Source organism: Rana temporaria, chromosome 2 (assembly GCF_905171775.1).
Source record: "Rana temporaria chromosome 2, aRanTem1.1, whole genome shotgun sequence".
Lineage (NCBI taxonomy): Eukaryota > Metazoa > Chordata > Amphibia > Anura > Ranidae > Rana > Rana temporaria.
Window position 1 is genome coordinate 365,959,381 of NC_053490.1, and position 23,752 is coordinate 365,983,132.

Genomic DNA, 23,752 nt, shown 5'->3' on the forward strand with positions numbered 1-23,752 from the left:
TTGCAAATTGCTATACATTGGCCGCACTAAAAGAGCTATGAAAATAAGGATAGCAGAGCATGTGGCAAACATTAAAATAGGCTATAAAGACCACAATGTCTCGTTACATTTCAAGTTATACCATAACCAGGACCCAACATGCCTTACATTTTGGGGAATCGATCATATTGAACCCACATGGAGAGGGTCAAATATTGTGAGGGAACTATCAAAACGAGAAACTGAATGGATATACTCTGCCGATACTTTGTTGCCAAAAGGACTGAACGTTGATTTAGATATCAATTGCTTCATTAGTGACTATTAAAAAGCCTATTTTCCTGAATATAGTTATCCCCCTCTTCTCAGATGCTTTTAGCTCTACGTTTAGGAGGCTGCACATGTATGGGAAATATGCTAACACTACCCATCCCCATATATATTTAGCTCTTGAAGCCTCAGCCTCATAGTGATCTTGCTGCCATTTGTCATTTTTCTGGCCCTCTTACTCATTATGAAATTCTTATTTCTTTTTTTGAATACCATTGGAGAATTTAAGCATATATATATATATATATATATATATATATATATATAGTTAATAATCTCTTTTGTGGTATTAAGACCCCAATCTTTTTTGGGAATACCACTTCCGGGGCCTATTAGGATTATCTTTTGGATAAACATTGATACACCAATATGATCCGTTGCAAACTCTTGCCGGCCTCTGAGGTTATATACATCCCTCCATTCTGTTTTTAATTTAATGAATTTTTTAATTTTCCATTTATTTTACAGTACTTTTTATAATTTTTATACATATACTGTTTTTAGGAGGATTTAATCTTTATTAAATTTTTATTTAACACTAGTATCTTTTATTATTAAAGTCTTTTTATATACATATTTATTATATTTATGTATATTTTTGATATTTTTAATAATTTTTTATATATGTATTTTTAAAGGATATATCTATATAGCCTTCCCCTCATTAGTACTTTGATTGGTGAGGATTTAACTAAGGCTGTTTGACCCTATAGAGATACCTTCTTGTACTGAAAGAGAACTTGGACTGTATGCCTTTATACACTCAAACTTATAGACCTTATTAAATGGCTTTTATATAAATAAATATGACTAGCTAAATTAAATCTCCTTTATGCACCTTGGTGTTTGGAGTCTTCTAGCTATAAGTAAACACACCATATACATACATATATACATAGGTGTTCATTAAACACCTACATGTCTTTCTCCCGACTTGTGTCATGCGCAATGTCAGATACACTACCAATAAATAGTAAATGAATGCTCATACGATCTAGTTAATATTAGATTTATCCTTATATATAGGAATGAGCAGTGATTTTTTTTCTATTGCAGTAGCGTTTTTTATAATAGTTTATTTTCTTATATTAAAAGTGTAGTTTTTGATGGATTAGTACACAATCTTTGTTTCCCCTTAATAACACGGCTGACGTCTCCTCTCTATTTCCTGTCCGAGTTGCACCAATCGGATTAGGAGAGGCGGGACGTCCAGAACCAATGGCCGCTGTTTGAGGTGTATAAAGATAAAGTGACAGCGCTGTGTAGCCACGCCCTCTGCTGAAGTCGGAAGTGACGAAGCGCGTCAGGGCGTGGCTACAACGGCGCCACAAGGAAGTAAGAAGACTGCGTTTCACTGCGCTCCTCCGCCGACCAATCACCGTGCATCTACATACACGCTGCCCAGCACGCGCGCGGCCCCTTAGACGTGGGGGACAGCGGGGAACTGGTGAAATCTTCTTCTTGTTATGCTCATTTATATGTGATTTCCTGTACAGGCATTAACTGTGGGGATATTTTAACTGTTTGGGGGGTGCTTATGAAAAGGTGGAATTATACTATTGCAGTGTGCTCTTTCCCTTTTTCTCATTTATGTACCTCCATTGAGTTTTAACCCCTTGACCTAATCGAAGGAAGGTGAAAGGTTTGACATATGAGAAGTTTCTTATACTGAATTCACTTCATCTGTGGTAAGTGGGATAACAGGACCCACTTTTTGGTGTTCTCTGGATTGGTGTATGGTGCTTCGAACACCCTTTCCTTTGATCACCTGTCACAACTATTCATCTTCTCTTGTTTTTAGATCTATATACTTGCACTGGACCTTATCCAGCTTTATAGCGCGATTTTATCACTTGAACAACAGTTCTCTGATTTTGATACATTGTTTTATAAACTCAGCAGTGACTAAGCATGGAGAGCAACTGAGCAGGTGCTGAGCAGGGTGAGATTGCATTACTGGATTTTTAACAATATAGACACTTCTTTTTAAATGTTTCACATAGCTATACCTACAAAAGGGGCCAGCCTGAAGCAATCTAGCAGGACTTCATTTTCTGACTAAAGATCCACTTTAAAGCGGAATTAACCACTTGCCGACCGGCCACCGCCGTTATACGTCGGCAAGTTGGCTCGGCTGGGCGAGAGCACGTAGTATGACGTCCTCTCTCCCAGCCGCCACTAGGGGCGCGCGCGCGCCCCCTGCTCGCCCCCGACTCCCGTGCGTGTGCCCGGCGGGCGCGATCGCCGCCGGGCACACGCGATCGCTCGGTACAGAGCGGGGACCGGGAGCTGTGTGTGTAAACACACAGCTCCCGGTCCTGTCAGCAGGGGAAATGCTGATCTTCGGTTCATACAATGTATGAACAGAGGATCAGCGTTTCCCCTAGTGAGGCCACCCCCCCCCCCACAGTAAGAACACACCCAGGCATACTTAACCCCTTCCCCGCCCCCTAGTGTTAACCCCTTCACTGCCAGTGGCATTTTTATAGTAATCCAATGCATTTTTATAGCACTGATCGCTATAAAAATGCCAATGGTCCCAAAAATGTGTCAAAAGTGTCCGAAGTGTCCGCCATAATGTCGCAGTACCGAAAAAAAAAAAAAAAAAAAAAAAAAAAAAATCGCTGATCGCCGCCATTACTAGTAAAAAAAATATAATAAAAAATGACATAAAAATACCCCCTATTTTGTAAACGCTATAACTTTTGCGCAAACCAATCAATAAACGCTTATTGCGATTTTTTTTTACGAAAAATATGTAGAAGAAAACGTATCGGCCTAAACTGAGGAAAAAAATTTTTTTTTATATATTTTTGGGGGATATTTATTATAGCAAAATGTAAAAAATATTCATTTTTTTCAAAATTGTCGCTCTATTTTTGTTTATAGCGCAAAAACTAAAAACCGCAGAGGTGATCAAATACCACCAAAAGAAAGCTCTATTTGTGGGAAAAAAAAGAATGCCAATTTTGTTTGGGAGCCACGTCGCACGACCACGCAATTGTCTGTTAAAGCGACGCAGTCCCGAATCGCAAAAAGTACTCTGGTCTTTGGGCAGCAATATGGTCCGGGGGGTAAGTGGTTAAACACTCCTATCATTTACAGCCAATGAAGTTGCTTCTGTCTGATCTGCAAATGCCTTGCTGCTGCACATGGTGTAAGAAATTACCATCCCCCTGTAAAATATATATTTATTGATCTACCTGACCTTGGCATTAAGAGATCCCCAAATTTTCCAATTCATATTAAGTGATTGAACAGTACTGACTGGTATATTCAAAGCTTTTGATAAATCTTTTTATATCCCTTCCCATCTTTGTAAAGTTTCATTACCTTGTTACACAGGTCATTTCACTGTTTTTTTACACAGACACTAATTGCGATTTATTCACTTCGCATTCGGGCCAATTCTGGCACTTCACTCCTACATGTAAAAAAACATTTTTTTTGCTAGAAAATTGCATAGAACCCCCAAACATTATGCATGTTTTTTTAGTAGAGACCCTAGAGCATAGGTCTTCAAACTACGGCCCTCCAGTTGTTCATGAACTACAATTCCCACCATGCCTAGTCATGTCAGTGAATGTCAGAGTATTACAATGCCTCATGGGACATGTAGTTCTACAACAGCTGGAGGGCCGTAGTTTGAGGATCCCTGCCCTAGAGAATACAATGGAGGTTGTTGCAACTTTCTATCTCGCACAGTATTTGCGCAGCAATTTTTCGAACACGTTATTTGCTTTAAAAAAACATTAGTTAGCCCAATTTTTATGCATAATGTGAAAGATGATGTTACCCTGAGTAAATAGATACCTAACAATTTTCTTTATTGCCAATTCTGCTTTTAACTTTGACACTTAAATTTTTTTTTTTTTAAATTTGATCACTTTTATTCCTTTTACAAGGAATGTAATCCCTTGTAATAAGAATAAGCATGACAGGTCCTCTTTACAGTGACATGTGGTGTCTTATTGACCCAATAACTCACATCTAGGCTGGAAAGCCTGAAATAAAAAAAACACAATCTCAGCTTCCCAGCCGAGGCGGCGCAGTTTTTTTTAATGAGGTCGGGCGTGACTTGATAACATCACGCCCAGCCTCCGACCAATCATAGAGACTCTGGCGACCATCTGGTTCCCCGGAAATCTCTATGGTAAGCATATGGCTGGCGGATCCATTCTCCGACTCACCGATTGCAGCGGTGAGTCGGTAGAAGTACCGGAGGGCGTTCCCTCACGCCGCTGCCCGAACAGCCGCTATGATCGTTTTTTGGGGCTTTTTTTGGGTGATTTCTGTTATGATTAAAAAAAGATCCAATAATCTATGATCATAAATGGCTTTATGTGATGCTATCCTTAAAAAAAAAAAAAAAAAATTGGCACGATCAATCATATTTTCAATATTATTGCCAAAAGTTCACAATTTCTGCCAGGGTGTGAAAACTTGAGCACAACTCTATACTGTAATTTTTATTTTTACTAGTAATGGCGGCAATCAGTGACTTATAGCGGGATGGGGGGGGGCATCTGACACTGACACTTTGTGGGAACCAGTGACATTATTACAGTGATCAGTGCTAATAATATACACTATCACGTGTGTGTGTGTGTGTGTGTGTGTGTGTGTGTGTGTGTGTGTGTGTGTGTGTGTGTTACTCCTACTGGGGATCTAGTTGTTTTATGGAAATAAAAAAAAAAACAAGATCCCCTGTCACTAAACACAGCTCTGAGAGCTGTGTTCTGGGAAGCTCCGAGACGATCGCCAGCTGCCGGGGGTCAATCACTGGCCGGTGTAGTGTCATATTCCGCTCCCTATCACAGAATGCTTCGGAAGTGACGTTTTGTCACCGCCATCTTGGTACACCCCACACTCATGCACAGTAATGAAAGAGTGAGAAGGGCAAGCGGACATCTTGTTACACCCACCAGAGTTTTAGATTTCACAGTTATTTTCAACACAAAACGGAGCTTATTTGCTTAAATACAGTATTTGGAAATCCGACGGACTGTCTAAATGTTACATTTTAAAAGCCACAGCAAACCTGCTGACCTTACATGGTTGCTGATGTGAAAGAACACCTCTGATTTTCACATTTAACATGTAAGCAGTCCGTTGGATTTCAAAATATTGTATTTAAGCATATAAACTCAGTTTTGTGTTGAAAATAACTGTCAAATCGAAAACTCCGGTGGGTGTAACAAGATGTCCGCCTGTCCCCTTCTCACTCTATCATTACTGTGCAATGGTGGGGGGTGTACCAAGATGGCGGTGACAAAACGTCACTTCCGGAGCATTCTGTGATGGGGAGCAGAATGTGACAAGACACCAGGACCCCGTGATCAGCATGTGCTGTGACGAATCACAGGCGGGCGGGTGTGCGTGTGAACACCCCCTAACCGGAAATGCAGAATCATGCAAGTGATTCTGCGCAGCCAGCCCGCACTGTCGCAGTAAATGTACAGTGCACGATCGGCAAATAGTTATATTGTTCTTTATGAGCTAGAAGCCGATATAAAGGTTGTAAATATAGCGACTTGCGAGATTGGCATAGTAAGGAGGTTCCAAAGCAGGCAAGTGTTGTGGAGAAGGCTCCTAAAATAAGTAATTTTGTTGGCGATTCAATTATAAGAGGGGATTCTTTGAGTAATCACGCAGAAGTGTCAAAAGGAAGCAAGATGTTTACCTGGTACTACTGTTATGAGAGAGAAAAGGCGCATTTTAAAAATGGTCAAAAAAGCTAGTGAAGAGTGCAGTGTTGATGTTGTTTTGCACATTGTCACCAATGACTTGTCCCAGACGTGAGTTTTGCACAAAAGGACTTTGGGTCAGGATCTTCAACAGTTCGTGTTTACAGAGCATAAGAGTACACCCTAGTGGAATTTCTGTCGGAAAAAAGTTGGATGGTTTTTCCGACGCAATTCCGCTCAAGCTTGGCTTGTATACACACGGTCACACAAAAGTTCTCTGAACTTTTGAGCATTAAGAACACAGTGATGTACAACACTACGACGAGGCGAGAAAAAGAAGTTCAAAGCTTCCAAAGCATGCGTCAAATTGTTTCCGAGAATGCATTCCCCCCCCCCCGTCAGAATTCCATACAGACGAACATATTTTCTGATAGGAATTTTTTTCGTCGGAAAAATTGAGAACCTGCTCTCAAACTTTTGCTGACGGAAATTCCGACAGCAAAAGTCTGATGGAGCATACACATGAATAAGTTTAAATGATGAGCGCAAAAATAAGTGAATGGTGAATGTACAAACAATGATAAAATATAAATAGGATCCCCAATGCAGGGGAAGCCAATAGGTGAATGAATTAAGTTCTAAATATAGATACCATAATCACTCAAAACACTGTGACAGTGATAAACAGACAATAGAGCAAACAGACAATAGATGCTCAGATGGAGACTTAACTACTTGCCGACCGCCCACCGCCGTTATACGTCATCACTTTAGAGATGAATATCTCGGTAACGGTAGCAGCTGCTGCCACAATCGAGATATTCATCTCTTCTGTGGGCGGCCGTGTTAACGATAATGGCGGTCTCCGCGGCGAATCCGCCGCGAGATCGCCGTTATCGGTGGCGGGAGAGGGCCCCCCCCCCCCTCCCACCGCTGTTCCGCGCCCTCCGCCGCTTACCGGAGCCGTCGGTAGCGGCGGAGGAGATCGCGACCATCCGGCAGCTGAGCGGGGACGAGACTGAAGGAAAAATCTCCTTCGCCCGTCCCCATAGCTCCGCTGGGCGGAAGTGACGTCAAAACGTCAGTCCCGCCCAGCGTCTTAAAGAAAAAATTTTTTTTTTGTCATTTGAAAAAATGACATTTCCAAATTTATTTTTTTTTTTTTTTGCATTTAAGCCTAAATATGAGATCTGAGGTCTTTTTGACCCCAGATCCCATATTTAAGAGGACCTGTCATGCTTTTTTCTATTACAAGGGATGTTTACATTCCTTGTAATAGGAATAAAAGTGATAATTTTTTTTTTTTTTTTTCAGTGTTAAAAATTGTAAAATAAATAAAAATAAATGCGAAAAGCAAAAAAAAATTTTTTTAAAGCGCCCCGTCCCGACGAGCTCGCGCGTAGAAGCGAACGTATACGCGAGTAGCGCCGACATATGAAAACGGTATTCAAACCACACAAGTGAGGTATCGCCGCGATCGTTAGAGCGAGAGCATTAATTTTAGCCCTAGGCCTACTCTGTAACTCAAAAAATGCAACCTGTAGAATTTTTTAAACGTCGCCTATCAAGATTTTTAAGGGTAAAAGTTTGACGCCATGCCACGAGCGGGCGAAATTTTTAAGCGTGACATGTTGGGTATCATTTTACTCGGCGTAACATTATCTTTCACAATATATAAAAAAATTGGGCCACATTTATTGTTGTCTTATTTTTTCATTTAAAAAAGTGAATTTTTTCCAAAAAAAGTGCGCTTGTAAGACCGCTGCGCAAATACGGTGTGACAAAAAGTATTGCAATGACTTCCATTTTATTCTCTAGGGTGTTAGAAAAAAAAAATATATAATGTTTGGGGGTTTTAAGTAATTTTCTAGCAAAAAAAAAATGGTTTTGTCTCGTAAACACCGACTCTGAAAAACAGGCCCGGGGCTAAAGTGGTTAAAGACCTTCCTTCTGCTCGGACGAGCTAGTGCAATCCTCTAAGTCTCCATCTGAGCATCCACACGCTGTTTATACACATCAGGAAGGTAAGCGCTCCGTGAGCCCAGCTGCCGGTGGGATCGTGTTTAAACACTTTGATTTGGATGCACAAGTCTATTGTTGATCACTTTGGGACATTCATTTATTTTTATTTTTATTTTCATAACACAGGACACTTTGCTCTATTGTCTGTTTATCACTGTCACAGTGTTTTGAGTGATTATGGTATCTATATTTAGAACTTAATTCATTCACCTATTGGCTTCCCCTGCATTGGGGATCCTATTTATATTTTATCATTGTTTGTACATTCACCATTCACTTATTTTTGCGCTCATCATTTAAACTTATTCATTTCACATTCTTTGTCGTTAGTACATTATAGATTTGAGCCGCATTTATTCATTCACTCACGCTATTGTTTATACTATTTTATTCCTCACGTTGAGAGTATTGGCCAGCGCTTTAGTTCACCCTTTACACAGGAGCATACACATGGTCGGAATTTTTTCCGATGAAAACCTCACATCAGACTTTTGCTGGTGGAAATTCCGCTCGTGTGTCTGGGGCATTACATTTTAAGAGGTCTTACCTGTTCATAATGGACAACAAGAGAAAGTACTTTGTATATCAGAGGTATACTTGGTTAAAGGATTGTTGCAAACTGAAGGTTTTAGTTATGTTATGCTAGCAGGTGGTCTGATATTGAGCTTTACAAGAGATATGGTCTGCATCCCTCACAAAAGGGCACTGAGCTTCTTAGTACGGAATTTAGGAGTTTTTGGGGCAAGTATTTAAACTGAGAAATGGGGGTAGAGATGCAAACAAATGTGAGGGTTTGTGTTGCCAAGGACAGGGCTGATGGGGTGGTCACTTCAGTTATAAGCTTCTGGTTCTAAAAATAAAGCAGTAGATAGCAGTGTTTATCTCATTTGCACGAATGCTCATAATTTAGGCAACAAGCATTGTTTGCTGGCAGCTCTTATGTCTAGGGACAACTTGGACCTTGTTGCAATTACAAAGACATGGTTCAATAATTCAAATGACAGGGAAATCACTAGACCAGGGTACCTGCTATTCAGGAAAGACATACTATGGAAGAGGGGAGGTGGAGTTGCCATATGTGGCACCAACATTAAATTTCAGTAAACAATTGAAATACTTAAAACCATCTAGGTCTGCCTTCCAACCGGAGAGGGAATCGGTGTAGTATACAGACCCCCAGCACAGACTGAAGATTATGATAACTTTATGATTAAAGAGATCACTCAAATGGAAATGAAAGGAGAGGTTTGGATTTTGGGTAACTTCAACATGCCTGACATTAACTGGAATTCTCAAAGCTGCTTTTACAAGCAGGAGCAGACTTAATGGACCACTTGATTTTTTTTCCCCCCGTCACTATTCTAGGTTTCTAAGAAGAACACAAGCGTCAGAGGCGCTTCCTTATCCTGTGTACTTTCCCTCCCAAGGAGCGAGTTGAGGAATGATGACCTTTAATGTAAGCATGAATGATTATATCATTAGGAGATATACAGTGTATATAAAAAGTCTACACACCCCTGTTAAAAATGATAGATTTTTGAGATGTAAAAAAATTTGCCAAAAGATAAATAATTTCAGAGCTTTTTCCACCTTTAATGTGACCTTTAAACTGAAATCTTTTTAGGTGGAAGTAAAATAATACGGTTGCATAAGTGTGCACACCCTTACACTAATACTTTGTTGAAGCACCTTTTGATTTTATTACAGAACTCAGTCTTTTTGGGTATGAATCCATTGGCATGGCACATCTTGACGTGGCAATATTTACCTACTCTTCTTTGCAAAAACACTCCATATCTGACAGACTGCAAGGGCATCTCCTGTGCACAGCCCTCTTCAGATCACCCCAAAGATTTCCAAAAAAAAAAAAAAAAAAAAAAAAAATAATCGGATTCAGGTCTAGGCTCTGGCTGGGCTACAAAACATGTAATCTTCTTCTGGCAAAGCCATTCCTTTACTGATTTGGATGTATGCTTTGGGTCGTTGTCATGCTGAATGATTAAGTTTCTCTTCATGTTCCACTTTCTAGCAGAAGCCTGAAGGTTTTCTGCCAATATTGACTGGTATTTGTAACTGTTCATAATTTCCTCTACCTTGACAAAAGGCCCCTGTTCCAGCTGAAGGAAACCAACCCCAAAGCATGATTCTGCCTCCACCATGCTTCAGGGTGGGTATGGAGTTCTTCTGGTGATGTGCAGTGTTTGAGCCAAACGTATCTTTTGGAATTATGGCCAAAAAGTTCAACCTTGGTTTCATCAGACCATAACACATTTTCCCACATGCTTTTGGGAGACTTCAGATGTGTTTTTGCAAAATTTTGCCCAGACATATGAAGCATACGGGAGATTATCACACAGCCAGTACTTGCCAGGTATTCCTGAAGCTCCTTTAACATTGCTGTAGGTCTCTTGGCAGCCTTCTTGACCAGTTTTCTTCTCGTATTTTCATACATTTTGGAGGGATGTCCAGTTCTTGGTAATGTCACTGTTATACCATATTTTCTCGATTTGATGACAAAGACTGTCTTCGCTGTGTTAGATGGTAGATCTAATGCTTTATAATTTCTTTTGTACCCTTCTCCTGACTGATACCTTTTGACAATGAGATTCCTCGGATGCTTTGGTAGCTCTCTGCGGACCATTGCTTTCCCTGTAGGATGCGACTAAGAAAATGTCAAGAAAGACCTACTAGGACAGCTGAACTTTATTTGGGGTTAATCAGAGGCACTTTAAAATGATGGCAGGTGTGTACTGACTCCTATTTAAAATGAGTTTGGGGATGTAGCTGCTTCTTCTAAACTCAACTGCCTAGAACCCTGTGTACATGTACTGATAAGATAACAAAAATAAAATAAAATGCCCAAGTGCTCCTAAACGTTTGTTTACCAGCAGCAGTTTAAGGCCTCATGTACACTGCTGCTGGTAAAACGGACGTTTAGGAGCAGTTGGACATTTTTTTCAACTGCTCCTGAACTCTCCTCTACGTTATTTTATCAGTACATGTACACAGGGTCGTTTATAGTTGTCTCTAGGCAGTCGAGTTTAGAGTTTTTTTCTGGAACCCAAAAAAATGTGTTCAGAAGCTGTGTTTAGAGGCATTTCATGCGCCAAATGTGGTAACTCGCATTTCGTTTACAGACGTTTTTCATTTTTTTAAAAAAACTACTTTTTTCAGATGCTTCTCAACGCATGGAAATGTGGCTAAACAAGCGTTTTTAGACGCTGGTTTCTAGCTGTCAAGTTAAATCATTCAGGAGAGGTTGAACAACGTCCCGTGTACACGAAGCCTAACCACATTATTGGATTTTTTTATTTTTACTTCCCCTACCTAAAAGATTTCAGTAGGTTTTTCAATTGGAGTTGTACAGTTTATAGGTCACATTAAAAGGGGTTGTAAAGGAGAAAAAAAATGTAGGGATTTTTTTTCCCTTTACAGGCCCTTTAACCACTTGCCCACCGCGTTAATTTTGGCACTTCTTTCCTTCATGTTAACATCACAATTTTTTTTGCTAGAAAATTAATCAGAACCCCCAAACATTATATATTTTTTTTAAGCAGACACCCTAGGGAATAAAATGGCGGTCATTGCAACTTTTTTTCTCGCACGGTATTTGCGCAATAATTTTTCAAACGCCTTTTTTTGGGGGAAAAAACGGTTTCATGAATTAAAAAAATATCAAAACAGTAAAGTTAGCCCAATTTTTTTGTATAATGTGAAAGATTATGTTACGCCGAGTAAATAGATACCTAACATGTCACGCTTTAAAATTGCGCACATTCATGGAATGGCGCCAAACTTCGGTACTTAAAAATCTCCATAGGTGATGCTTTAACAGTTTTTACAGGTTACTATTTGAGTTTCAGAGTAGGTCCAGTGCTAGAATTGTTGCACACGCTCTAACGCACGCAACGATACCTCACATGTGGGGTTTAAACGGTGTTTACATATGTGGGCGGGACCTGCATGCGTGTTCGCTTCTGCGCGCGAGATAGAGGACAGGGGCGTTTTGAATTTTTTTTTTATTATTTTATTTTTATTTTACTTAATTCTTTTTATTTTTACACTTTTAAAAAAAAAAAAAAAAAAATTTGAATACTTTTATTCCTATTACAAGGAATGTAAACATCCCTTGTAATAGGAATCAGTGTGACAGGTCCTCTTTATGGAGAGATGTGGGGTCAATAAGACCCCACATCTCTCCTCCAGGCTTACAAGCATGAAATCGGTGAAAAAAGAATCACTGATCACATGCCGACAGCCGCGATTGCGGCTTTGTTTACTTCCGGGTACCGGGCGTGACGTCATAACGTCGTGCCCGGTCCTCCGACGGTAATAGAGATGACTGTGACCGTCTGGTCACCAGTCATCTCTATGGTTCTGCAGCGGACGCCGACCGATTCGCTCTCCGGGCCCCCGATGGCACGGGAGAGCCCGGAGAAGCACCGGATGGCGGAACTGCCGCTTTGATCGTTCTTATGGTGCAGAGAATCAGCGGCTGAAGACGGGGATATCTGAATGATGCCTGTAGCTGCAGGCATCATTGAGATATCACCGCTCAAAGTGGAGGACGTCCCAGGGACGTCCTTGGTGGTAAAGAGGTTAAGGGGGGGGGGGGGGGGTGCGATTAGTTTTATCTTGGTCTTTTTTTTACATCGCAGAAACCTGACATTTTAATAGGGGTGTGTATACTTTATATCCACTGTATATACATACATACTTGAGGCGATTGTAGCCATTAGTGCATTTGCGACAGAAACAATTGAGTACAGTCCATGATGCTTTTCTTATTTGCACGAACATACCATTTTTTAGGAATAGCTTTTTGGGTTTGTCCCCTTCTATTAGGGCTCAGAAGTACTAATTCACAAAAGTTTAAACAGAAAGGAAAAAATAATAAAAATAAACAAACACAAAACCTACAGTACTGATACCCCCTAACTAAAATCTAGTTTAACCAATTTCCTTCAGAAGTCACCTAATTAGTAAATAGTCCACCTGTGTGCAATTTAATCTCGGTATATATATATATATATATATATATATATATATATATATATATATATATATATATATACACATACATACATACACATACACACACACACACACACACACCTGTTCTATGAAGCCCTCACAGCAAACAAATCATGAAGACCAAGGAACACACCAAAAGCAGGGTTAGGTTATAAAAAAATATCCCAAGCTTTGAACATCTCATGGAACACTGTTCAATCCATCATCCAAAAATGGAAAGAGTATGGCACAACTGCAAACCTACCAAGACATGGCCGTCTACCTAAACTGACAAGCCGGGCAAGGAGAGCATTAATCAGAGAAGCGGCTAAAAAGCCCATAGTAACTCTGGAGGAGCTGCAGAGATCCACAGTTTAGGTGGGAGAATCTGTCCACAGGAAAATCATTAGTCTTGTACTCCACAAATCTGGTCTTTATGGAAGAGTGGCAAGAATAAAGTCATTGTTGAAAGAAAGCCATAAGAAGTCCTGTTTGCAGTCTGCAAGAAGCCATGTGGAAGAAGGTGCTCTGGTCAGATGAGATCAAAATTTAACTTTTTGGCCTAAAAGCAAAACACTATGGCCCAGATTCTCGTACGAGTTACGCCGGCGTATCTCCAGATACGCCGGCGTATCTCCAGATACGCCGTCGTAACTCTGAGTTTGAGGCGTTGTATCTATGCGCCTGATTCTTAGAATCAGTTACGCATAGATTTGTATTAGATCCGACCGGCGTAAGTCTCTTATGCCATCGTATCTTAGTTGCATATTTACGCTGGCCGCTAGGTGGCGCTTCCGTCGATTTACGCGTTGAATATGGTAATGAGCTAGATACCACGATTCTCAAACGTACATTAACATAAAACACGCCCACACTAGCCTAGTTTGAATTACGCAGGCTTACGCCGTATCAGATACACTACGCCACCGTAACTTAGAGCGGAAAGTGTTTCTGAATACGGTGGCGTAGTGTATCTGAGATACGCTACGCCCGCCTAAAGATAGGCGATGCTACGTGAATCTGGGCCTATAGATGTCAGAAAACCAACACTGCACATCACCCTGAACCCATCCCCTTTGTGAAACATGGTGGTGGCAGCATCATGTTGTGGGGATGCTTTTCTTCAGCAGGGACAGGGAAGCTGATCAGAGTTGATGGGAAGATGGATAGAGCCAAATACTGAGCAATCTTATGCCACGTACACACGATCGGACATTCCGACATCAAAACCATGAATTTTTTTTCCCCGACAGATGTTGGATTAAACTTGTCTTGCATACACACTGTCGCAAACTTGTCTTGTGTACAACACAACGACGAGCCAAGAAAAATTAAGTTCAACGATTCCAAGCATGCGTCGAATTGATTCCGAGCATGCGTAGGATTTTTGTGCGTTGAATTGTGTACACACGGTGGGACTTTCCGACAAGAACTATTGTCGAAAAATTTGAGAACCAGCTCTCAAACATTTGTTGGTCGGAAATTCCGTCAGCAAATGTCCGATGGAGCATACACACGGTCGGATTTTCCGACAACAAGCTCACATGGAACATTTGTTGTTGGAATGTCCGATCGTAGGGGGGAAATTTCAAGGGGTAGGGATACTTTTAAAAGGCACTGTACACTAAATTTAGATATGGGTTTTCTTACTCATTATCCAACAGTTGTACTACCTTTCATTCCCATCCCCAGTCTATTGCTTTCCCTCAAGTCTTATCTCAATAAGGCTCAGTTCACACTAGTGCGATGCCAGACGACCCGCACATGCGATGTCTATGCGATTTCAGCCATACAAACTGTATGGCTAAAAAAATTTTTTTTTAAAAACGGTGCAGGACCCTTTTTTTTTTGGTCCACATAATTTTACAGTCTGCTAAAACTTTTGTGAATTAGTACTGCTGGGACCTTGAAGAAAGGGGACATACCCCAAAATATTGTCCTGAAAAATTGTATGTTAGCACAAATAAAAAAGTACCGTGACACACACACACACACACACACACATTGCCATCCATTGTACGAGTGTGTTTACAGTGGGCTGCCCAGTGTTAGCCATGTATTGAGGTTGGTCCTAACATGCTGGCTGGGACTGCAACCAGAGTGAACAAGTTTTTTACAGGCAATATTTCTGCACCCATTGACATCAGGGGAGCAAGTTGCGTATTGCTGGCTTCTACATTTTGGCTCATAGTTTGGGGGGAGATTTTTCCAGGCCCGGGCTAAAAAAAGACTAAAAAAGTAGAACTGTAGGCTAAACTCCCCCCCCCCCCCGTTTGGATAAAGGGAGGGTTACCACTGTCAGATTTTTTTTTCACCATCTGTGTCCCATTGCAGAGATTTCTTTTCACTTCCTGTCCCATAGCCAAACAGGATGTGAGGAAATCCCTGAAAATGAATGGAATTTCTTGGGGAATCTCAGGTCATCAGAACTAGAACACTGGAAGATTTCCCCTCTATTGTTTTTTTGGCAACAACCCAGAAATTTGAAATTTCATTTGCTTTCACCTTCAATGATAATGGCAAACAGTACATATAAAGAGGGTGAATCTCCCTAATGGAGGCACAGACAGCAATAAAAACTGACAGGTGCTCCATTCACTCTCCACTCTGTCCAAAACAAAAGAGTTTTGCCTTTAGTTATACTTTTTTTTTTTTTTTTAACAAGAAAATGCTTTTAGTTATACTTTAGTTGATTTAGGTTATGCAGTCTCGCTGAGAGATACTAGAGGGGCAATTGACATGTCAGTAAGTAAATCATATATATATATATAAAAACACACATACCCTGACCAGTCTGACACCGCCGCCCACTCTCAAAGGAAAAGAGATTAGAGTCATATCCATAGCGACGAAGACAGAGGTATGGCCATCTCACAGCATCCCGCTTGCGGGTGTGTAGGACCAGCTCAGTCTGTGTTAGTTCCATGATACCAGAACCCAGCTCTGTCCCCTCATCATCCACGTTGGTGACCTGAAACAAGATTTCAACACATCACATATTTTGCGAAACAAACTCCAAATCTAAACTTGAATTCTAAAACTGTAAATCATTATGACTACTATACTTGCTATATAACAAATCAAATTTAACCGCTTCGACTTTTGCACGATATTCAAATTTTTCGAATTTCACCTGTGTGTATATATATATATTTTTTTTTAACCAAACGCTAACCATGAGAGATAGACGAGTTTTTGTGTTATTCATATGCTCAGAAAAATGGGCAAGAATTCATAACTTCTGCCCATATATCCTACTTCTGGGTGTAATATAATAAGTAGACCATCAGCGCCTGGTGATTTAGCTCTATCAAAGAGTAATGGCTGTTTAAATTTCCTTTATTGTAAAAGGGTTACATTTAATGGGGGTAAAGTGATATGGTGTAGACAATGTGAAAGCAACTGTAACAGTAACATAACAAATAAATAATCTCATGTATTGAAAAGGCCAAGCATTATACAAGAGCAGATGTTCCTATTCTCTCCCAGCTGTACACAGCCAAACTAGTAGGAATTTTTTACTCAAATAACAGTAAGGCCCCTTTCACACTGGGGCGGGAGGTGCGGTGGCGGTATAGCGCTGCTATTTTTAACGGCGCTATACTGTTGGAATTGCGGCAGTGCGGTTTTAACCCCCGCTAGCAGCCGAAAAAGGGTTAATACCGCCCACAATGAGCCTCTGCAGAGGCGCATTGCCAGCTGTATTACCGTGGTGTCCCATTGTTTTCAATGGGAAGGAGCGGTGGAGGAGCGGTAAACACACCGCTCCAAAGATGCTGCTGGCAGGACTTTTGGAGCGGTCCCGCCAGCGCATCGCCTCAGTGTGAAATGCTGAGTTTTTCAGGCGCTATTTTTAGCGCTAAACCGCCTGAAAAACTCCTCAGTGTGAAAGGGGTCTAACTTTCAAAAAAAAAAATATATATATATATATATATATATATATATATACACACACACACACACACACAAATGTTGTGAAAGAAGAAAGAGGGATATAAAGAAGAACTGAGGTAAGGTAAATGAGTGATTTCACTGCTGGGTCCCAGCAAAGGGCTCCTAATCACGCACTGTGTGTATAATGCTACCTCACCATATAATCACTCTCAGTATACAATCAGCAATTCCAGAAGGTGCACAAGGAAACTGGCTAAATGCCAAACAGGATGTTAAAAGTCCACATGCCTAAAAGTCCAAGATGCCATGATAGCAGCATAGTCAGGATAATCAAACAACTGCTGTATGCTGGTAGAATAGTCAGCTGTAATCCAGGTAATCAATGTCGCTGGAAACAGTTTATTTTTATAAAACAAGAGTACTTGTAAAAGATAGGTAAAAAGGATAGCCTGATATCCAGCGAAGGCAAGTTGGAAAGCGAGTTTGTAATTGTTTATTGAGCGTAGCAACAAGTAATTGAGCCAATGCGTTTCGGGGAACAAAAAATCCCCCCTTCCTTAGGGCTTTTGGAAAAACAGAACAGTGTAGAAAAACATTATATATATATATATATATATATATATATATATATATATATATATATATATATATATATATATATATATATATATAGTGATGAACATAAGTATTTGAACACCCTGCTATTTTGCAAGTTCTCCCACTTGGAAATCATGGAGGGGTCTGAAATTGTTATCGTAGGTGCATGTCCACTGTGAGAGACATAATCAAAAAAAAAAAAAAAATCCAGAAATCACAATGTATGATTTTTTTAACTATTTATTTGTATGATACAGCTGCAAATAAGTATTTGAACACCTGAGAAAATCAATGTTAATATTTGGTACAGTAGCCTTTGTTTGCAATTACAGAGGTCAAACGTTTCTTGTAGTTTTTCACCAGGTTTGCACACACTGGAGGAGGGATTTTGGCCCACTCCTCCACACAGATCTTCTCTAGATCAGTCAGGTTTCTGGGCTGTCGCTGAGAAACACGGAGTTTGAGCTCCCTCCAAAGATTCTCTATTGGGTTTAGGTCTGGAGACTGGCTAGGCCACGCCAGAACCTTGATATGCTTCTTACAGAGCCACTCCTTGGTTATCCTGGCTGTGTGCTTCGGGTCATTGTCATGTTGGAAGACCCAGCCTCGACCCATCTTCAAAGCTCTAACTGAGGGAAGGAGGTTGTTGCCCAAAATCTCGCAATACATGGCCCCGGTCATCCTCTCCTTAATACAGTGCAGTCGCCCTGTCCCATGTGCAGAAAAACACCCCCAAAGCATGATGCTACCACCCCCATGCTTCACAGTAGGGATGGTGTTTTTGGGATGGTACTCATCATTCTTCTTCCTCCAAACACGGTTAGTGGAATTATGACCAAAAAGTTCTATTTTGGTCTCATCTGACCACATGACTTTCTCCCATGACTCCTCTGGATCATCCAAATGGTCATTGGCAAACTTAAGACGGGCCTTGACATGTGCTGGTTTAAGCAGGGGAACCTTCCGTGCCATGCATGATTTCAAACCATGACGTCTTAGTGTATTACCAACAGTAACCTTGGAAACGGTGGTCCCAGCTCTTTTCAGGTCATTGACCAGCTCCTCCCGTGTAGTCCTGGGCTGATTTCTCACCTTTCTTAGGATCATTGAGACCCCACGAGGTGAGATTTTGCATGGAGCCCCAGTCCGAGGGAGATTGACAGTCATGTTTAGCTTCTTCCATTTTCTAATGATTGCTCCAACAGTGGACCTTTTTTCACCAAGCTGCTTGACAATTTTCCCGTAGCCCTTTCCAGCCTTGTGGAGGTGTACAATTTTGTCTCTAGTGTCTTTGGACAGCTCTTTGGTCTTGGCCATGTTAGTCGTTGGATTCTTACTGATTGTATGGGGTGGACAGGTGTCTTTATGCAGCTAATGACCTCAAACAGGTGCATCTAATTTAGGATAATAAATGGAGTGGAGGTGGACATTTTAAAGGCAGACTAACAGGTCTTTGAGGGTCAGAATTCTAGCTGATAGACAGGTGTTCAAATACTTATTTGCAGATGCATCATACAAATAGTTAAAAAATCATAAATTGTGATTTCTGAAAAAAAAAAATTTGATTATGTCTCTCACAGTGGACATGCACCTACGATGACAATTTCAGACCCCTCCATGATTTCCAAGTGGGAGAACTTGCAAAATAGCAGGGTGTTCAAATACTTATTTTCCTCACACATATATATATATATATATATATATATATAAAAACATGAATGTGTAGAAATAGAAAAGTGGTGGCTAAAAACATTGGTATGCAAAAAGCATTTTATAAAAAATAAATAAAAAAAAACGTATATAGCATACAGCATGTGAAAACAATATCTATATAACGGTCTCTATTTATCTACGTACACACTATATTACCAAAAGTATTGGGATGCTTGCCTTTACACACACACACACACACACACACACACACACACACACAAACTTTATTGGCATCCCAGTCTTAGTCCATAGGGTTCAATATTGTGTTGGCCCACCCTTTGCAGCTATAATGCCGCGTACACGCGACCGTTTTTCATATCATGGAAAAAAAACAACGTTTTTCTCGACGTGATTCTTTTCAAGCCTGCCTTGCATACACACGATCGTGAAAAAAAAATGCTCGAGCAAAGCGCGGTGACGTACAACACGTACGACGGCACTATAAAGGGGAAGTTCCATTCAAATGGTGCCACCCTTTGGGCTGATTATGCAAAATTTCCCTTCTCATAATTTGCTTCTGAGCATGCACGTTTTTTTCCCCGTTGTTAAAGCCTACACACGATTGTTTTCCACAACGAGAAAACCGCCAACGTGAAAAACGATGAGAAAAAATAGAGCATAGTGGGGTTCATCGCTCCAGAGAAATCCCAAAAGCAAACGTGGATAAGTCCAGGTAGATGTGGGTGCTGGCAATGCACTAGGCAATGGAAAGTGGCAAAAGATGGATGGACGGCCGCACACCAAAGAACTCTTGAGTTGTCTTTATTGAAGGAACATGAATAAGCACCAACTAAGTGTGAAACGCTGTTTATGATTCTTGCTGTGCATTCACGGCGTTTGCTTATGTTCCTTCAATAAAGACAACTCAAGAGTTCTTTGGTGTGCGGCCGTCCATCCGTCTTTTGCCACTTTCCAAAAAACAGAGCATGTTCTAAATTTTTTATGCCCATTTTTCTCACCTGAAAGGAGAAGTACAGTCAAAGCTCATCTGGCTGTACTTCTCCTAGAGATCAAAAGGAATGCAGTTCATTCTGCACTCGAGTGACTCGTTTTCAGCAGACGGCGGACTGAAGCCCGCTGACGTCACAGAGCCGGTCCAGGCTCGGGAAAGAACGCGACCATATGGTCAGGATCCACCCATGCTGCCTGGACCCCCAGCAAGCTGCTCTCATCCCATCCACAGCCCAGCACTTCAGGCAGCGCGTGGGGGGAGCAGAGCAGAGAGCCTGTGACTGGCAGTCACCAGCTCTCTGCACACGGAGAAAAACACATGGAGAAAAACAAATTTCATACTGCTCTTTTAAGAGTTCTCTTCACTGGAACTAAGGGACCAAACCCAACCCCTGAAAAAAACAACCCCGCACCATAATCCCCCCTCCACCAAATGATTTAGACCAATGCACAAAACAAGGTCCATAAAGACATTGATGACCGAGTTTGGGGTGAAGGAACTTGACTGGCCTGCACAGAGTCCTGAACTCAATCCGGCAGAACACCTTTGGGATGAATTAGAGCAAAGACTGAGTTAGGCCTTCTTGTCCCCCATCAGTGCCTGACCTCAGAAATGTGCTTGCTAGAAGAATGGTCAAACATTCCCATAGACACACTCCTAAACCTTGTGAACTGCCTTCCAGAAGAAGCCGTTATAGCTGCAAAGAGTGGGCCAACTCAGTATTGAACTCTATGGACTAAGACTGGCTTGGCATTAAAGTTCATGTGCGTGTAAAGGCAGCCTTCACAATACTTTTGTCAATATAGTGTGTATTACATAGTACTTGAATATTTAGACAAATTGAACTAAACAATGTAAGAAAAAAATAAATAGAATTCATAATAAAGCCTGTTTTCAAACTGGCATCCTAAAAAGTGTAATGTAAATATCCTGATGCATTAAAAAAAGGAAAAAAAAAAAAACACCATTTATCCCCTTAGGAGCCCCAATGTGACCCGGATAAAAGGTCAGAATGGACTATGAACTAAAAAAGTGTATGTGTGTCTCATAGTCCATTCCAACCTCTGGCTCTTGTTGCTACTCTCAACTTGCCTTCCAAATTTGCATTCACTGTATAGCGGGTGCTCTGTTCCACCGACCTTTACAAGTGCATGTGGAAAATACCTCAAAGCCGCACCCAAAGGGTAGCAGCCCAAGCTCCCAAAAAAAGGGATCACCCTAATTTTTTTTTTTAAGTTGAGCAAAAATAACTGGAAGGGAATTCTTCCAACCCGCCCACGTCATCACCTACCCATTAACCAATGACTGAATGTGTTAGTCCAGTGCGATCTCCAACCCTAAAGAGGTACTTTAAAAAAAAAAAAAATATTGCAAGAAGCTTATAGGTAAAAGCTAGCTGGAAGAAAAGTACTTAAGCCAGTAACTTCCCTAGGGTGGGCATAGGAAAGTGAGCACACATGGCGAGTAAAACAAAAAAAAAATAGAAGGAATGGAAAAAAAAGGTGATTTGGTAGCCATGTCTCCATGAAAATGAGGCAAGTAGAAAAGGCAAGTACTGTATATACTCGAGTATAAGCCGAGTTTTTCCGTTTTTTTATGCTGAAAATTAGGGCAAAAACAACTAATCGATTATGAAATTAAATCGATTAAAATTAGCCCTTTTATAGTACAAAAAAGCAAATCGCTACTGTAAATATTACTTTCACTGTCCCACAGTAAAAAAATGAACCCCTTACAGTAGCGATTATTCGCTCTTTTTGTACTTATTTTTGTTTTTTTAACCCCCATTATGTTACTAAACATCTCAGGCCTGGGTTCACACCTCTGTTTTTTGGTTCTTTTTTCAGAAACACATTACAGTTCATTTACATGTTTTCCTATGGGACACGTTCACATCCATGATTTTTTTTAGCTGCTGTGTATTTGGAAAGGGCAAGGACTTTAACGCAAAACGGTGCTATTTTTTATTTTATTTTTGTTCAATATACTTCAATGGAGAAGCTGCAGAAAAGCATGTAATGTGTTTTTGCGGCAATTTGTGTTTTCTAATCTGCCCAACAACAAATTGGCCCAAAAAAAAAAAAAAAAAATGCTATAATTTTTTTTTTTTTAAGGCTATTATCCGATTAATCGAAACAATAATCGGCCAACTAATCGATTATGAAAATAATCGTTAGCTGCAGCCCTACTGAAAATGCCCCCCTCAGCTTATATTCGAGGCACCTTTTTGCGCCTGATCTCCCAGACTTTGGGGACCCAGTACCGGCCGGCCGTTGGTCCCCTAAAACCCACTTGGTACACATGTAGCCTCACTCTTCATCTACAAGTGTGCAAAGTTTGATGTCCGTGGGACCTACGGCCAGGGAGCACCGATCTTTCAAACTCGTGCACACCTTCCATAGATTCCCATGTTAAACGGTAATTTCTCCAGTGACTTTGGGGACCCGGAACTGGGCACACATGTAGCCCCATTCTCCTCTACAAGTGTGCAAAGTTTGTTGTCTGGAGGACCTACAGCTGGGGAGCATCGATTTTTCAAAGCCGGGTACCCCCTCCATAGACTCCCATGTTAAACGTCAGTCTAGTCATGGACACAGTGAGGCATGGGCACAGTGAGGCATAGTGAGGCATGCAGATGGACACCCTAGGCTTATACTCGAGTAAATACATTTTCCCATTTTTTTGTGGTAAAATTAGGTGCCTCTGCTTATATTCTGGTTGGCTTCTACTCGAGTATATACGGTACTCAACGTAAGTTAATGGCTTTAAGCTGATTCTTCATAGCAAATGGTCACGCTTTTCAACCCACTGAAGCATTTCATCAGGCTGAGCAAAGAAGCAGTCTTTTTTAATAATACTGCACTGTAATGTACTGAAGCATGGTGTATTTTAGATGAGGGGATGCCAATTTATTTCTAAAAAATTGGTGCAGCAATTTTGCCGTTAAATGAAGACTCCATCAATTTTGGAATAGAATATGTGTTTTTTAAATCAAAATTTACTAGTTTTCCTTGTAAGAAGATGGATGATATCTCTATCCTTGAAGTTTTGTAGTTATGCTTTGAATGTTCTTGGAGGGCCCTGGATGGTGGTGGCAAAGGAGTCTCCAACGCAAAAGTGGGAAAAAAAAAACGTCTTTATGCTGGATATGGCAATCAGGGGCGTGTCAAAATATCCTGTATGATCCGATACCTCCACCTTCTCTGGCAGTCCTGGAGATTACCTCATTGTATTCTGTTTTCCAGGTTATCTTTGCATGACAGCCTGCAGATGTATTTGGTACAGTTCTGGTGTAAGGGAGGAAGTTAGTCTTCTAGGCTGCTCAAGGGAAATAGCCTCCAGCACCTTTCTCAAGGCAGTTTGTGTCTACTACGAAACCAGAGAGGGCAGTTCTCCATCTGAGATTGGGCTGACTCCATTATTGTCCTGTGCCTAACTCTGTGCAGCTTTGAATCTCCTTCTGGGACAAGTGGAATAAGGCAGTCCTTTAAAAAAAAATAAGGAAAAACTCCAAAACTTTATGGGTAAAAGTTTGCTGCTCAGAAAGCAGATTCAGCAGAATAGG

The 23,752-nt window shown here is 40.8% G+C and overlaps 1 protein-coding gene across 1 annotated transcript in view; it reads right to left on the reverse strand.

Moving 5' to 3' along the window:
• Window positions 1–23,752, reverse strand: part of FRS3 (fibroblast growth factor receptor substrate 3) — a 77,907-nt gene that overhangs the window by 43,667 nt on the left and 10,488 nt on the right. The window contains exon 4 of the mRNA XM_040337682.1: window positions 15,816–16,002. Within this exon, the coding sequence (XP_040193616.1) occupies window positions 15,816–16,002 (187 nt within the window). The remainder of the gene's footprint in view (window positions 1–15,815; window positions 16,003–23,752) is intronic.